The sequence below is a fragment of the Lasiosphaeria miniovina genome, assembly GCF_030549165.1.
Source record: "Lasiosphaeria miniovina strain SMH2392-1A chromosome Unknown B0T26scaffold_3, whole genome shotgun sequence".
Classification (NCBI taxonomy): domain Eukaryota; kingdom Fungi; phylum Ascomycota; class Sordariomycetes; order Sordariales; family Lasiosphaeriaceae; genus Lasiosphaeria; species Lasiosphaeria miniovina.
The window spans coordinates 4,468,358-4,484,589 of NW_026848222.1; the positions used below are offsets into that span (position 1 = coordinate 4,468,358).

The 16,232-nt window shown below is 54.1% G+C and overlaps 2 protein-coding genes across 2 annotated transcripts; one reads left to right on the forward strand and one right to left on the reverse strand.

The window, feature by feature from the left end:
* Positions 1-812: 812 nt before the first annotated feature.
* Positions 813-2,528, forward strand: B0T26DRAFT_740000 (uncharacterized protein; the record flags this gene model as incomplete). The annotated part of the gene is made up of 1 exon (XM_060443790.1): positions 813-2,528. One exon carries the CDS (start codon positions 813-815, stop codon positions 2,526-2,528), a length of 1,716 nt encoding a protein of 571 aa, XP_060298846.1.
* A 10,681-nt stretch (positions 2,529-13,209) lies between these two features.
* B0T26DRAFT_644327 (putative Sin3 binding protein-domain-containing protein) lies at positions 13,210-14,352 on the reverse strand (the record flags this gene model as incomplete). The annotated part of the gene is made up of 1 exon (XM_060437621.1): positions 13,210-14,352. The coding sequence occupies one exon, from the start codon at positions 14,350-14,352 to the stop codon at positions 13,210-13,212; it is 1,143 nt and encodes a 380-aa protein (XP_060298847.1).
* Between the last annotated feature and the right edge of the window lie 1,880 nt (positions 14,353-16,232).

Here is a 16,232-nt window from a genome sequence, read left to right on the forward strand (position 1 = left end):
GGGCGGCGGAGGCCAGGGTGCCGCTTCATTCGGTGCCGTCATCGTGCCTGCTGCATACAACTCCAATGATCCCTGGCTGGCCTTCTGCTCGTCCTGCTTGCAGCCTAGCCCTGTCGGCCCCGGAGCATTTGCAACGGCCTCGTCGAGGCATCCCTCGACCCTAGTGCATCGCCGCGGCCAGGACTCGCAGGACTGACTCCAGACGAGAGGGAAAAAAGTTGAAGAGAAGAAAAAAATCAAGGTCTCACTGCCCCCTGTGGCACCTCGAGGCTACCTGCTTGTACACTAGGCTACACGACAATACCTTGTCTGCAGGACGCCAGCATTGGTGCGTTACCCCAACGCCTTTTTTCCTGGCTGGCTAGTAAGGCGGTTGAGTGGCTTTGTGCACGTCGAACCCCCCGTCTCTGCATCTGTTATTGTTTTATTAGGGGACTTGGCCTGAGCGGGCCTCCCCTCCACCGGGCGGGCGTGCCCCCATTCGCAACTTTTTTTTGGCTCCCCTTTGGACTGCGACTCCGCGGCTCGTTCGTGTGGCCCACCCATCTCAACTCAGTCCCCTACCCTACCCGCAGACAACACAACGACCATATATGCAGGGACTTGCCCCTCCAACATCAACACAAGCCCGTCTGCCCCGCCTGCCTACTTGGCATCACAAACACCCCGTTTCCAACAGCGCCCCTCCAGGAGGGGCCTCGTCAGGATATCAGACAGACCGTCCGTCCGGGAAGCTGCGGCAACCCGATCCTGGCCTCCGCCCTGGGACTCCTGCCCCTTTCCCCCTGCTCGTTACCACACCCACTCCAACCATGGAAGCTTCGTCGCCGTCGGTGTCGTCCGGAAGGGAGGCCGGCAGGACAGCCCTCCTCTTGCGCCGCCAGCAGCTGACAGACGCCTTGGCCGCTGAACCCTATGATATAATCCTCTTCCTGCAGCGAGCCGTCGCCTACTCCAACCTAGCCTACCCCGACCTGGCCGCTGCCGATGCTTACCGCGCCCTGCTCCTGGCCGACGAAGTGCGCGAAGAAGGACTCGAGTACCACGATCAAGCCCGAGAGGCTCTTGACAAGTACATTGACGAGCCATGTCCCGAAGTGCTGCGCTATGGGTCCCTCGTACACGACGATATGATCCGTGGAGCCCCCGATGTGGACTTGGTGGACGGCGAAGGCGTGGCCGGGCCCAACCGTCATGATCAGCTTGCCTCACTTGCCTCTGCTCGCTGCTTCCAGATCCTGTCGCTCAGCCTCTTGCTCTGCGGGTGTCTCAAGACTGCACTGACTTTCTGCGAGAGGGGCCTCGCCGCCGTTCCCAACAACAGGGAGCTCGTCGAGACGAAGATTTATATCGAACAGGTTGCGAGACGGAGGCTACGGAAGCGGCCAGACGAACCAATCAACCGAAACCACCTTCCCGACCGCGGCGTTGTGCGCCGAGAGATATACCCGTGGAACACGCACGAACCAGACCGCTTCTCGGACGAGTCAATTTCCTACATGAATCAGCGCCTCGCTCCCATGGCGCCCAAGTGCGAAGTCAGGGTCGCCAGCCTCCCTGTGCTTCTCGAGGGAGCTAGCGACACGGACGGATTCGACTTTGTTCCCACGTGCGAACAACTAGGCCTGTTCGCTAAGGAAGACATTGCCCCTGGCGAGGTGGTCCTGAGAGAGTACTCGCTCCTGACGGCCAACAGCAGGCATAAAGAGTCGACCTGCGATGCCTGCGGGGCCGAGCTGCCGCCCCTTGGGCCCGATACGCAGGCCGTCAACTGTCCCGAGTGCTACGACACAGTCTTTTGCGACGACTTCTGCTTCTCGCAGGCCCAGAGAAAGTACCACCCTGCAGTGTGCGACCGCGACGTCGATTCCATCGCAAAGGATCCGGAAAACAACGACATTGATGAGTCGCTCTACCTTCTCCTCCTGGCCCGCCTGTTGGCCATGTCAGCCCACCAGGACGTGCACCCCCTCCAAGTGGACGAGATAAAATACATATGGGGCGACTTTGTGCCAACAGAACTCAACGACATTGACTTGTCGGCCGATGCCGGGCCGCCTCCGGAGTGGACGCTTCCTTTCTCGTTTAAGTACAGCATCGAGACGCCGCTCCATCTCCTCGAAAAGATGGACATTGATATATACGCCACCCTGGACCGACACGAACAGTGGGTGTTCAATACGGCCTACGGCAAATTCCGCGGCACCGCGTCGGCCCGCAAGAACCTGCGCGACGGCCGCCCCGACGTGGCCGCCGTTCATCCATTCTGGTGCTTGGCGAACCACGACTGTAATCCAAACGTTACTTGGGAGTGGGGCGGCCGCATGGTGCTCTGGGCCCGCGAGACGCGTATCCTCGGGAACACGCCCAGAGGCATCCAGGCCGGCGAGGAGATCCTCAACCACTACTGCGACGTCGACCTCCCTGTACAGGAGCGCAGGGAATGGGCGAAGGGCAGTCTCGGCGGCTGGTGCATGTGCAAAAGATGTCGGAACGAAGCGTCAAACGCGCCTTCGAGTACCGTATGAAGGAATCATGGGGGTGGTGCGGGACACGAAGCAAAAACTGAGGCGTCCGGGCATACCTCATTCCTAGCATGGAGACGGCGAAGGCCCTGATCCCGACCATCGACCGTTTGGGTGGAGTTGCTGCCATGTGCCTGCACAAGGTCGGACGTTGGAAGAGGTAAACGGTGGTGAATTGGGGTGCGTTGCCTAGCACTTGCGCCTCTTCATCGTATAGCTTCGATGGCGACAGATAATGAATGGGAGGGGCCGACTCCCATCTCAACTTGGCGTCTGCTTACGAGGCGCTTTGGAAACGGAAGATTGGGAAAATGGTGGAAAGCGGCTGATTCTACTTTTTTCTTTATTTGTTGTCTTTTTTTGCCGACGGTAATCTAAGCTCGGACAGGAAAGAGATGAAGAAACATGTACGGAAACTCTCAGAAATGAGGGGGGGATAAAAGAAGTATCTATTACATATATACGGATTTAGCATCTATCTCCCCCTTGACTCTCTGCTTGAAAACGTGCCGACGCAGTACAGAAGCAGGTTTTCGGATGTCGTGGCTTTGGCAGAAACAGGGAAAGATGATAATAACCTGGTCCCTAGCGGGTGTTGTGTGGGAAAAAAGTCTTGATCCCCGCCCTGCTTTTCCCCCTTCTTCCTTGGCTCCGGTTGGTTGTTGCCTGCTGGACTAAATATTGTCTCCTTTCCCCCCCCCTTTCCCCGCTTTTATTCCCCCCTTTCTTAAGTTTTGTATGTTTCTTTAATTCTGGTTTCGGTCTCCTACTTTATCTTTTATTCTTTTTCCTTTTTATGTTGGACATTGTACTGCACGTTGCAATGTTTGAAAGGGATATTCATGTCAACTTTACTAACGGATTTGTCTGTTTCTTGTTTCTTGTTTGTAGATTTCATTATGTCGTTATTGTTATTATTCGTATGTATGTGCAAATGCAATAAGAGGTATGCTTTGTTCAAGTGCGGAGGTTTGGTGAAACGTGAGTTTTTGGGGGTGGGGCCGAGATGAAGGGAACTGTTCGTGGTATTCCAACCACGTAGGTGTTCCAACGGGTCAAAAAGTGGTAGTACTACCGGGGGGGGGGGGGGTGTAAAGTTGTTCTGATTCATGTTCTGTTCTAGAAATCTATGGTGGGGGTTCTTGGCTTTGTACGTGGCCGTGCGAGGGCCGTGCGGCGCACGTGCATCGCACCGCCTCCCTTCCAGCGCAGAGTACGGTCACCAACATCGCTATTCCAACACTGGCAACTCTTCTTTTGTGACCGTACGATCCCTCTCCCTATCCTGCCTTCGCTGTGACTTCCCACGTGGTTGGATGAACAGATCGTACTATCTCGTCTGAATATGCTGTTTGCTAGTATCGTGCAATGAGTCCCGACCTCCTCGCACGTTTTGTCTGATAACTTGTTTGCCTGCTAGTGCCGATCCGGGGTCTCGTACGACGATATGCCCGGGATCGGGGATCGTGCGGAAGGAGCGGAGGGTCCGAAGAGTGCGCTTTCGAGGCACCCAGTCTAGGTGTGAAGCTGGCCTTCTCGCCCTCCTTCTTCCCTTCTTCTCCTTCTTCCCTTCTTCTCCTTCTTCCCTTCTTCTCCTTCTTCCCTTCTTCTCCTTCTTCGTACGCTCTTCACACACATGCACATACAGGCACAATGTCTCTCGTGCCTGGCGGCGGCGGCCTGCCGCCTACACCTCTTGGTACCATCAGCTCTCGTACGAATAGTACTCGATCTCTTCCTGCTTATTCCGACCGGTTCTGAGGATAACCGCCGTTTTCTTGCGAGCCTCTGTGTCAATGTGAATACCCTCGAGAGTCTTTCTTTTTGTCGTACGAGTGGCTGATTAACCTTAGGACGATGAGCGCCGCGTCGTCGCCATGCCCTCGGTTGACGTTGAGGTCCGCGTCCTGGCTGCCGATCGTGCGTCGGTCCATTTTCTCTTCGCCCGCATCATCCGCCGGGAGTCGTACTTTCGTGCGCTCCTTGTTCAATCGCGCGGTACACGCGTGCGCCCGTGCCCGGAGAAGTGCGGCAATCCAAACGCGTCTCCCAAGTTCCGGCATTGCGTACGCGTCCCCTCATTCCAGGGCGGCGCCTATGCCGAGTGCGTCTGGCAGTCGCACGGATCTCGCTGCTCTCATTCCAACGAGGGCTCAATGTCCGCCTGGGATTCGGGCGGTAGTTCAGCCGGTGGTTCTCCTCGCGCTGGTCCTAGCCAGCGTGTTCTTCCTCCGTCTAGTTCGGGCTCGCGTCTGAACCCTTTTCTGCTTGAGGAGTAGCTTCTTGGGGTTGGGGTGTTTTTTTTTTCTGGGGGGGGGGGGATAGTGCGTTGAGTTTCTAATGAAATGGGTTTCCTAGGGATATGAATGGAGTGATCGTGCGGTGATAATACATATGAGCCTTTCCGCTCCTCCTCAGTTCGTCTTGTCCAGTCTATCGACGAACGCCTCGATTCGTACGATGACCTTTCCGTCGTCTACCAGCTTTGTCAATGCTTGGTTGGGGTTCTTCTTAGTGAGTGCATCGGCTGGGTTGTCTTGTCCATCAATCCAACGGATTTCTGAGATCTCCCGGCGTTCATACGCTTCGCGGAGGGACATAACGTCTATCATTAGTCTCTTCTCACTTGTAGTTCCCAGCTTCACTAGGCAATCGTACAGTGACCTCGAGTCTGTACAGATTACCACTGGGATTCGTGCGATCCCGAGGACGTTTGTAATCTTGGTGAGTGTCGTACTAATAGCAATTCCGCTATCGAATCCGTTCACCATGCCGTAGAGCTCGCTTGCCAGCACGCTCCTAGTAATCCTCTTGCACTTGGTTGAGGACCAGTGTACGATATTGCCGCAGAGCTGGAATGACTTATCCGTACGGTCGTCCTCCGTTCCTAGTACGATTAGAAATCCGAGCTGTGATGACATGTCCTTGTTATTCGCGAAAGATCCATCAGTAAAGATGAATAGCTTCGCACGATCAAGATCCAGTGGTTGATAGCGAAGTCCTCGCTCCGGGTTATCGATCTGCCACTGGATCCTCTTGTTCAGGCTATCGTGGTCTCTCTTCTCTGGTTCCTTCACCTGAGCTGCGATAGATAGGTCGTACGCTGCCTCTGGCTGGCAAATGCTTGCGATATATGCACCTCTCGCACGTTGAGATACATATTGTTGGGGTGCATCTTCTTTTTCCTGGTCGATTAGGTTGAGTTGCTTGGCCTGCCCTTTCTGTGCGATTAAGATGTCTTTTCCCTGGAGTTGGAGGCGACATCCGTTGAACTCGATAGGAGAGTCGTGCGTCAGGAACTTCTTTGGCTTCGCCATCAGTCCTGCTTCTTTGAGCTTGACCTCCTCTTTTTCCGAAAACTGGGGGGTGGCTAGTGTGAGGGTATCGTCTGTCTGCATGCCTGTGATTCCGAAGGTCTCTTGTCCGTTTTTGGTAACTAACAGACAAGGGTCGTACGTTGAAGTTTGCATCTCCAATGCCTCGATATGGTGCTTGTTGTACGTCTTGAACCAATGGACTCCGGCCTCTGCGAGTCCATATAGGGGCTTCTTGATCCATAGGACCGTACCTTTCGGATACTTGTCCTTGAGTTCCTTCGGGAGCTGTGCGATGATTGTGCGATGAAGAGGATCTGTCGATTGGGTATAGGCTTGCGTAATATCTCTCAGTTCAGTCTTTGCACCAATTCGCTCTTCTAGCGATGGGCCTAGTGCGAGGATCAGTCTCTGGCTCATTCTCTGGATCGTCGGAGCCTGGGTCAAGATCTCCTTTTTATCCTCGTCGCTATGGCCTTGCACGATCAACCTGGACTTCTCATAGGGGATAGAATCCTTTCCCTTTATCTCTCGCACGAGTCGGGTCTTCCAGAGTCTTAGCTTGCCATGCTTCTTTTCATTAAAGCGGATGACCTCAATAACGTGCGAGACCAGCAGTCCATCAATCTCCTGGGCGTCCGATTCCTCAAATGGTAGCCCGGGTATAGTGATCTTTCCTTCTTCGCGGAGTTGGATAGCCAGTGCAAGTGCGTCGACTTCCTTCTGAGTAACAAGAGTCGTGCCTTGAGCTGGGATTGGGTTCTTTCTTGGTCGTCCCCGTCCCCTCTTTTGCACGATGGGAACAGGTTCTTTCAATACCTGGTCTTTCTCGTGCGAGATGATTTCTCCTTGTCCCTGCTCTTCCCTATCTTTATCTTGATAGTACGGCTTGACCTGGGTTATTCTGAACGTCTTTGGGCCGCTCTGCATTTCGACGGTAACATTGGCGTAGTCCTTGGCGATAATGGGGTATGGTCCTTCCCACCTCTTGTCCTTCCCTTCTCGCCAGACAAGCACCTCGCTCCTCAAGGGTAGTGCGAGGACTCCATTTGTCGTTGGTCCGTTCCGAGTATTGAGCGCACGATTAACGCTAACTTGTGCGCGGATCTCGCGCAACATCTTCATTGCTTTCTGCACTGCTCGCGCTCTCTCTCTAATCTCGGGTGACGGTGGCGAGTCGTGATTGATCCTGGGGTACGCTCCAAATACCAAGAGTGTTGGTACGAGCCCGTCTGGGCCAGCCGTATCGTTAAGAGCCTTAACTGCCATCTGGAGGATCGTCTCGTCGTCTGTGCGATGACTCAACTCCTGGTGGAGGATATCGTACGCCCGTTCTAATGGGCGGTGTGCTCTCTCTACCTTACCGATAGCCCAGTGTGCCTCAATCGGCATCTCTTTGCACGAGACTCCCATAATCTTGGCGTTGTTCCTGAACTCCTCAGATGCGAAGTTCGTTCCTGGGTCGTGCGATATCACATCTGGGGGCCCTTGGTATACAAAGATCCAACAGCGACATAGTGCGTCCCATGCATCGTTCGCTGACATTGATCGTAGGAACGTTACTGCCTGAAATGATGTCGCCACATCGATAACGTGTAGCGCCTTCCTTCCATTGAGCTGTACGATATCGATGACGACCTCATAGTTGAATTCGCACTCGTCCTTGATCGTGAACTTGAATCGCTGTGGAGCTGGGTCGTGCGTCTGGCAGTGATGGCAGACTTTCTGGATTTCTTGGAGGATCTCCTCTTTTACATCCTCGTGCCCGGCTTTCTTCAAGAGCTTGTGAAGTCTCTCGGTACGAGGATGTCCAAAACGCCGGTGGAGTCTCCTCAGTTCTGGCTCAGTCAGGTAGACTCCTGCTTCCGCACGACTCGTATTGAAGAAAGGATGTCCCCATTTTCGGATAACGGGGATAGTGGTTCCATCCTCTCGTACGATGACGTCCTCAACGTTGTTGAAGTATGCTTTAAGTCTATCCGCGTCGCGCAGACTAAGCAAAAATGGCGTCGCCGTATTCAAGATGTGGTACGTGACCTTCCCGATAGCGTTCTCCATAAGCATCGTACCTATAGAGGTGTTGACTTTTCCGCCTCCGAATCGGATTTCGGCGGTTCCTGGTGTCCAAGAGATCTTCGCACAAGGGTTCTCTCTCAGATATGCCTCGACTTGGCACTTTCCGACGGTAGATACTTGTGCGGCTCCAGTATCCCAGAGCTCGCCCTGGTACATTGTCGTATACTGATTCTCTAGTACGAACTGTTCCGCCGGTTTCTCCTCGCATTCTTGGTAGATATTCTCGCCGAATGTGCGATGAATATATGCTTTCTCTTGGAGGAATTGTGCGGCTTGTCCTTGGTCTTCCTCCTCGCCCTCATATCCGGACTCCTCATCGTCACTCTCCTCCTCCTCTGGTGGCGTACCTTCAAAACCTGCCAGGAATTGTTCAAAGTCCTTTTGGCTCTCCAATGTTTCGCACGCCTGGAGGTATTGCCTTCGAGACTTCTCTCGTTCCTCCCTTGAGTGGTTGGTTGACCAACAGCCTTCTTTCTTGCAGATGAAGCACTTCTTGTCTCTTGTATTCCCGAATCTCGCACGAGGGCGATATGAAGGATCGCGTCGTTGAAATTGACGCTTGGGAAATTGTGGCTTGTCGTTTGTGCGATTGGAACGATATCGCCGGTCGACAAAGTTCTGGTCGTACGTCTCGGTATGGAATTGTCGCGAAACCTTGCGGTCCTCTGCAATCTTCAGGGCTGTTCTCAGCTTGTCAAATAGTGACTCGCACGATGTCCTCTGGCCCAGTAGTGCTGGTTCAAACTCTGCGACTCCTGTGCAGGCTCGCGTGACTGCGGTATGCAGTGCGATCTCGCCCTGGTATCCCTCGCCTAGGGCACGCTGCACGAGCTGGAGCTTATCGAGCATCTTCTCGAGCATCTCCTTCGCTGGTGCCTCTGGGCTCTCCCTACGCAATCGTGCGAAGCTGAGGGTAGTCCAGTCCGAGTAATACTCGGCGTGGTTCACCGTAGTATTGAAGTACGAGTCCAGCAGTTGATAGATCTCGTCCCACCTCTTATCAGGCCCAATATGGTTCATATAGTACGTCTCCGCACGGTCAGACAGGATCTCGGGGAATACTGCGTGATACATATCCTCCGGGATCTCGTGCCTCCGGCAAATACTAACGAAGTGCTTGACCTTATCGTACAAGATGTCGTACGGACGCCCTGTGTAGTTCCGTGCGGGCTTCCATGCCTTCACAAACGCCGATACTTTCCTGCTATCGACTGGGCCGTTATATATGATCCGCGTCGGTGGGATGTTCTGGTACTGGATATAGGGGGTTCCGCATAGCGGGTTCGGGTTCTGGTACGAATTGGGAGATGGAGAAGTCGTCGTACCCGGTGGGTTCGTTAGGAGTGGTGTTCCTCCTGTCTTGAGCTGTAGGGTGGGTGTCGGAGATGGTTGATAGGTATTGTGCGGCATCTCTATTGGCTGTGCGGTCGCCACGAGACTGGCGAACTTCTCTGAGGTCGTCCCTTCCGGGACTTGTACGTTCTTCTGCTCCAAGATGGTGAGCATTCGCTTCTTGAACGTACGATTGACTTCGTTGAATTGTGCGACTGTCCAGCCTTTGAAGTCTTCGCGGAAAGCTGCGCGGATTCCATCTAGGCTCATATTGAACCAGATAAACTCCATCATACTCTGTGCGAAGTACGTTGTTGCCTCCTTCTCCCGAAATGGGTTCGTGAGGTTTGGTGGCGTTTCAGAATCCCACAGGTTGAAGTCAACATTGCTCTTCCAAACCGTCGCGGGGATGCCGCTATTCTCCCAGATCTCCTCGTAGGATTCCTCCTCACTATCTAACGCCATCGTCTTCAAGTTATCGATGACTGTCGATAAGTGTGTTGGTGATTGGTCGCTGCCGTACGACCGGGGTTTTTGGCATTGAGTGGGGTTATAGCGGGGTTAATGCACTGTGGCGCGCAATTCGGGTTCCTCTTGTACCAAGCCGTGATGCTTACGATCGCCTTCCCGATTTCCAGCGGTCGTAAACATTCGCGTTTAGTACGATTGGTTCCTTAATTCTTCTAGATGAAGCCTCCTTACTCCCTCGAAAGTTCGTAGGAAACAGTCGTCTAGGCGATAGCACGAGAGATTCTCGCACGCGGGTCGCACTTCCCTCGAAAGTTCAGTGCGATCGCGCCGATAGTACGATCTCGTCTCTTCACGTAGCTTATCTGTGAGTGTTACCACTCACTGATCAGTGTTCGTGGTATTCCAACCACGTAGGTGTTCCAACGGGTCAAAAAGTGGTAGTACTACCGGGGGGGGGGGGGGTGTAAAGTTGTTCTGATTCATGTTCTGTTCTAGAAATCTATGGTGGGGGTTCTTGGCTTTGTACGTGGCCGTGCGAGGGCCGTGCGGCGCACGTGCATCGCACCGCCTCCCTTCCAGCGCAGAGTACGGTCACCAACATCGCTATTCCAACAGGAACTGCATTTACCAAAGTGTGGCTGCCAACGAGAGGTGAGACATATATAACATGACCCCGGACTTTTTCTTTTTTTTTGAATTCGAGATGTGTCTGCTTTGCTTTATTTTCCGCTGCATATAGTATGTCTGGGAAGGGGGTGGGGGTGTACTTGCTCCCTTGGTGATAACCCAGATAGATGTGTGGTGGTTCATGTTGGTCTGTTTTGGCTAGTCGACCTTAGACTATGGGAAATATTTCCCCTGACAAGGGCTTGGAAATGGTCTTTGTTGATAGTAGTAAAACAGGGGCTTGCTGTCTACAAGTTTCCACTTCTCCCTTTCACTTTTAGAAATGCCCCAACCTCAACTCGTTACCAACGCGGGAAATTGACTGCCTGAACAACGACCATCCCATTGAACACCCCAAGCTGCAACACCATCTCTTCGCAACAACACCCCTTGCCAAACCACTAAGAACCAACTCGCCGTCCCAGAGTCGAGAAGGCAAGGAACTAAAGATAGCCCTCGCTTGCCTATCTATACCCCGACATGTCCCAAACAAGACATACGGCCATTGACAGCGAAGAATTCGGGATTCCGTCCGCTCTCCCCTAGACAAGTTACTGATCGTCCAACTAGTAGTTGGGCCCCAGATGCTGTATGTTGATTATTCTTTTTGTCGTCTTCTTTTTGCCTCGGGGCTTCGTTTCTGACTTTCAAGAAGAGTCACCAAACCACCTAGTAACTTGGGTGAACTAAGCTGAACCTGACTAGCAATGCTTCTCATTCTTTCTCTCCCTTTTCCCTCCTTTTTAAGGTTCAGCCTGGTTAAGCCTGATGTTAAGACAGGGCAACTGGTGGGGGTTGAGTCCCTTTCTCTGTACCTTCAACAGGACAACTACCCTGAGAAAGTTATTCTCATTGCGTGTTTATGCACATACTCACCTACTTATCCATATCCCCACACCTCCGGCATATAGGGGTCACCTAAAGGAGGCAGTGAAGGTACAAGGACAGGAGGGGACGAGGCTAACGGTCAGTCAATAAATGTACCCAGACGGGCAACTACAACTTCAATCAACTCCTAACTACCCGTCCATCTGTATAGACTTAGGCCAATCCCAAATGGCTAGAAACGTGACTAGATCATCGCAAACACACAGGCTCACGCACACACCAGTACCCTCTAGGAAAGAAATTAGCGATGGTGATCAAATTGCATGAAAGCTTCATCCCTCTTCCACACACTCCCCATCCGAGGAGGCAGGATACGAGGGAATGAAAGCAAGGGGAAAGGGCAACAGATGTTGCCTTAGCCCATGCTAGATACAATGTCCCCACCCTGGAAAAGGGGGGGGCAATGACCACCACCACCACCACTCCTTCCAACCCCTTTTATTTTCTCTCCCCTTTGCCATCAAAGTTCGTTCCTCCCAGTTTCCCAACCCAACTCGCATTTCATCCAATTCATATAGATGAAATGAGTAGACACGACAGGATAATCCACACTGCACCTCCCACGCCACGCCATGCCAAATCCCCTATATATATATATAAAAGGGGGATATAATATAGAATATCTTCTCCCCTGTGTCATATCCCGTCCCATCACATCTCTTTCCCTTCCCTCCCCTTCCATTCCAATATGGAATCCAGGAGAGAGAGGAAAGTGAAGCCCAAACTAACCATTTAAAAAAAGGGGGAAAGAAAAACACGCGAGCATCGTCAAGCCTGCAATGAATGGCCCCGTGAGCGAGAGATCCAAAAATCCCCATCCCATCTCCCCCCCCCCCCCCCCCAATAAACAGACGAGGCAATGGCATGGAATAGGGTTCCTCCCGCGCCCAGACAAAGAAGCCGTCCAGTCCCGGTTTCCCCCTTGTTCAGGAGGAGAGCAGCGACGACGGCGAACCGAGAAAGAAACGGGCCGAGCACGCCAGAGGTCGGGACAGCGACAACAGCAGCAGCAGGCAAGCAGGCAGGCAGGCTAGCCGATTGCCCCTTCCAGGTCTCTAGGTCTCGAGGACGTCGATTTCTGAATCTTATCCGCCGCCGTCGCTATCTGGACAATCGATCAATCACAGACAGACAGACAGACAGTGCGGGAAGGAAAGAGGGGAAGGACGGAAACGGGGGAATCTGTGCAGATTTGCCCCCAAGCCCCTTCCCCCTTCTTCAAAAAAAGAAAACACCGCTCCCAAGAAACATGTATCCATCCATCCACCCGTTTGAACGAGACCAGTCCCAATGAATGGTGTCTTTGTGTGTTTGCTCCCCCCAGCCAGCCAGGTTGTCCTGAATTGCAAGATTCCCTTGACAAACTCACTGGGGGGTTTCCATATAGTCAAGAAGAAACAGAAAATTAAACAAAGACCCCAATGATTCTCCCCCAGGGATTTAGAAAAAAAAAGTAACAACAAATAACCAGGAATGTGTGTGAGCCGCCGCCTCCGCCGCCGCCCTGGGGAGGGAAGAGGGATATACCAGGACGCCCAATTGTAAAAGTGTGTGTGTGTGTGTGTGTGAAGAAAAACATCACCCCTTCCCAAGAAATGAATGTCCCGAGGTGTTATTATAAAAAAACCCCCAAGAATGCTGAGTTGGGAGAGAAGAGGGACGCCGCCACCCTTCCTCCACCGCCCGTAATTTAAAAAGAGTTGAGAGGGTATGGCATGATATGCAGCCAAGGCCAAAAAAAAACCTGGACCCAAGGTAAGATAAGAAAAAAAAAGTCCCAAGCGGTAAAAACCCGAACCGCAATGACCCAATATAGTCCGCCAAAAGCCCGCCCGCCCCGGACACATAACGGCCGGGAAACGCCCATTCGCAATACCTGCCCCCCCACCTTTGTTGAAAAAAACGCCGGAGCTATGCAATATGAGGTTGTGGATTTTTTATACAGATCCGAGCTTGATCAGGGCCTCGATGGCCTCGCGCTCCTGTGCATCAGAGGCCACTGCCCCAAACGCCGATGCCGGAAAGTTGAAATTGGGTGACAGCTGCGGAGCGCGCGCCATCCCGGCGTTCGCCGAGAAGGACCGCGGTCCGCCGCCCGAATTATATATACTGTTGAATGGGAAGAGTTTGTTGTTGTGGTGGTTGTTGATGTTGCCGGACTGGGGGTTGTACGATGATGCGCGGAGCGCTGCGGCGCCGACCGCCGCCCAGTCCTCCTCGTCGGTCACGTCCTCGGGGTCGTCGTTCATGGGCACGTCGTCGTCGGGCGCTTCCGAGCACGAGGCCGACCCGGAGCCGTCCCAGGACATCTTGTCGGCCTCGTTCTCGAGCATGGTCATGTCCCGGTCGTCGTGCGAGAAGGCGGCCCAGGACGCGCCCCCGGCGCTTGAGCCTAGCGCCGTGAGTCGTGACCGATCGACGCCCCACCCAGCGCCCTTAGTGGAGATGGGTATACTTGTCGGGTACGGGCTACTAGTTAGCGAGTCGCGACGAGCCGCCGCCGCCGCCGCCGCCAGCGCCCGGGTCTGGCCCCGTCTCTTCGCATCCCACCGTCCCCACCCCACCTTCTCAAACTCCACGTCACCGTCCAGTCCGCCACCCTCGCCCCCACTTCCCCGGCCTTCCAAAGCCCCCACAACTAACCTCCGCGCCTTGGCTGGCGGGATCCCCGAAAAGCCAGGGACCGACGTGGTGAGGTAGCCCATCAGATGGCGGATGGGTAGCGGGCCGTGGTTGAGCAGGATCTCGGGCAGGTGGAACTTTGCCAACATGGCCGGGGTGATAGCGCCGGCCGAGTCGTAGGGCGGCGACCCGAGATGCGTGGCGGCGATGCCGTCGCCGTGGACGTCGTGGCCGTCGTGCAGGTCCAGGTCCGAGTCGATAGGCTCGAGCCGCGCTCTCTGCAGCTGGGCCTTGAGCCCGTGCGGAGGCAGCGAGGGGGATATCGAGTTGGGAGGAGTCGGGAGGGTGGTCGGGTGGTGGGAGGTTGTCACAGGGACGCTCCGGGCCGCTACAGCAGTCAAGTTGTCTCGGCCGGAGGTCGTCGCGATATCGCGAACAGCAGATGCCATGGTTGCCATACTGACACTTTTTGGGGGTTTGGTGCTTCGAGACGTGTCTGTTGAGCGGCGCAATGCCATGTTAGACACAATGCGACGCGTTTGGCGAGGGCTGGTTGTTCGCGCGCGACGAAGGGGGCCCATGGTAGGCGGTTGTGGTTATGGTGATAGATAGTATGATGGACGCTGAGTCACTCACCAAGTTTGTCTGGAGCAATGCACAGCTTTTCCAGAACTCTCGGCCGGACAAAGATTCGAGTTTGACAGGACAAAAGTGTGGCGGGGGCAAAAATGGCAGAGCTGCTGCGATCGATGATCTTCTGTGACGGCGAGATGACTCTCGATGCTAAAGTCGATGGATTAGAAATTCGCGTTGTTGTTGCTTTGGGGGAATCAAGAGAGATCAAGAGGGCGAGGAATCGCAGGCCCCGTCATTCTAATAAGGGTACCACGCACCACGCACCGCACACGCCTGCCACGCCTACCACTCATTCAATCACACACCCAGCTGGCGGGCTGCTGCGATCCAAGCAGCCAAGGCCCAAGGCCGCCCAAAGCCAGGTTGCCAGGGTTAGGCCTTGCCTTGGCCTGGCTGGTGCGAGGCTTGTGTGTGTGTGGGTGTGGGTGTGGGTGTGGACGGGTGTGTGGGTGTCCTGCTGGTGTGTGTGTGTAGCTGCAGAAACACACGAAAAAACAGCGGGCAGGGGCAGGGCAAGCCATAGTCCCGCCCCTTTGTCTGGGGGGTGAACGCATCAATGTGGCCCGAATGGTGTGCCTGGTCCAGTCATTGTGCACCGTGCCAGGTGTGGCGATCCGGACTGGGCTACAAAGACGCCGTCATCCTCCCCCGTCTTTGGGGCCCTTGGGGAATGTGCCATCTGATTTTGGTGCTGTTGGTCTTAGGTACTGTCTCTTTGCCGCTTTGTCCGACATGTTTGATCCAGCACGCAAAGAAGGATCGCTTGTGCCTCTAGACAGAACAATCCGTCTTGAGGTGATCTGTCCCGTTTCTCCATCTATCCAAGCACAAGCGATAGCTTAAGGGCTGAAGGCGAAGACACTACGCGGGATAATCCAAGTACCTCGGCCAGAAAGCGCGGGAAGATTGCAGTGATCGGCCTTCCGAGAATCCCCGGGCCGCTGATGAAATCCCCACGGGTCCTCTTCCAAGGTTCTTTTAGGGCATGCAGGTTCCACCGGGCTGTTGCCCGGTACAGTGCGGATTCCAAAGGCTACCCGACGGCTGTTCTGAATTCGGCAGCAAGCAATCCAATTCCTTGGGGGAGCTTGCTTGCTTTCCTCTTTGGTGATGATGGCCGCTCATGTTTGACTTTTCTCTCATTCCTCCCACGGAAGGGTGTGCGTTTCAAAGAACGCCAATCTGGTCCAGTCCCATACCCGCTATCTCCTATTGATGCAGCCCAGCGTCTGATAAAGCAGCGCCTGTACGGATATGATAGTATCTTTGGTTTGTCTTAGTGGCTCAGCCAGTCTCTGTCGCAGGTGCAAAGTCCCAACAAGCGTTGAGATAAGCTCTTTCCGGCCATCAGTGGAGCGAGCGATAACATTCAAATCGTGGATAAACCCTACCCTCCGAAGCAGTCTAGCATTCCGTCCCCAGATTAAATTCCCGCCCGTCTTCCTTCGTCCCCGCCGGGGCGTGCCTGCATTTGCAGTCCCAATGATGATCTCTTCTGGTGGACCCGGGCTGGGCAACAACGAATCTCGCTTTGTGCGCGGCCTGGCAAAATATTTTGCGGAATATATCTCTATGCTTGCATGACAAGAATTGCCAGGCTCCATCGTCCAAATACTCTCGTGAGCCATGCTTGCCCCGGACCCCCGGCACTTCCCAAAGGGGTAATCACGATGGCTGAGTTCAGCGCTGTGATTGGGCGTCA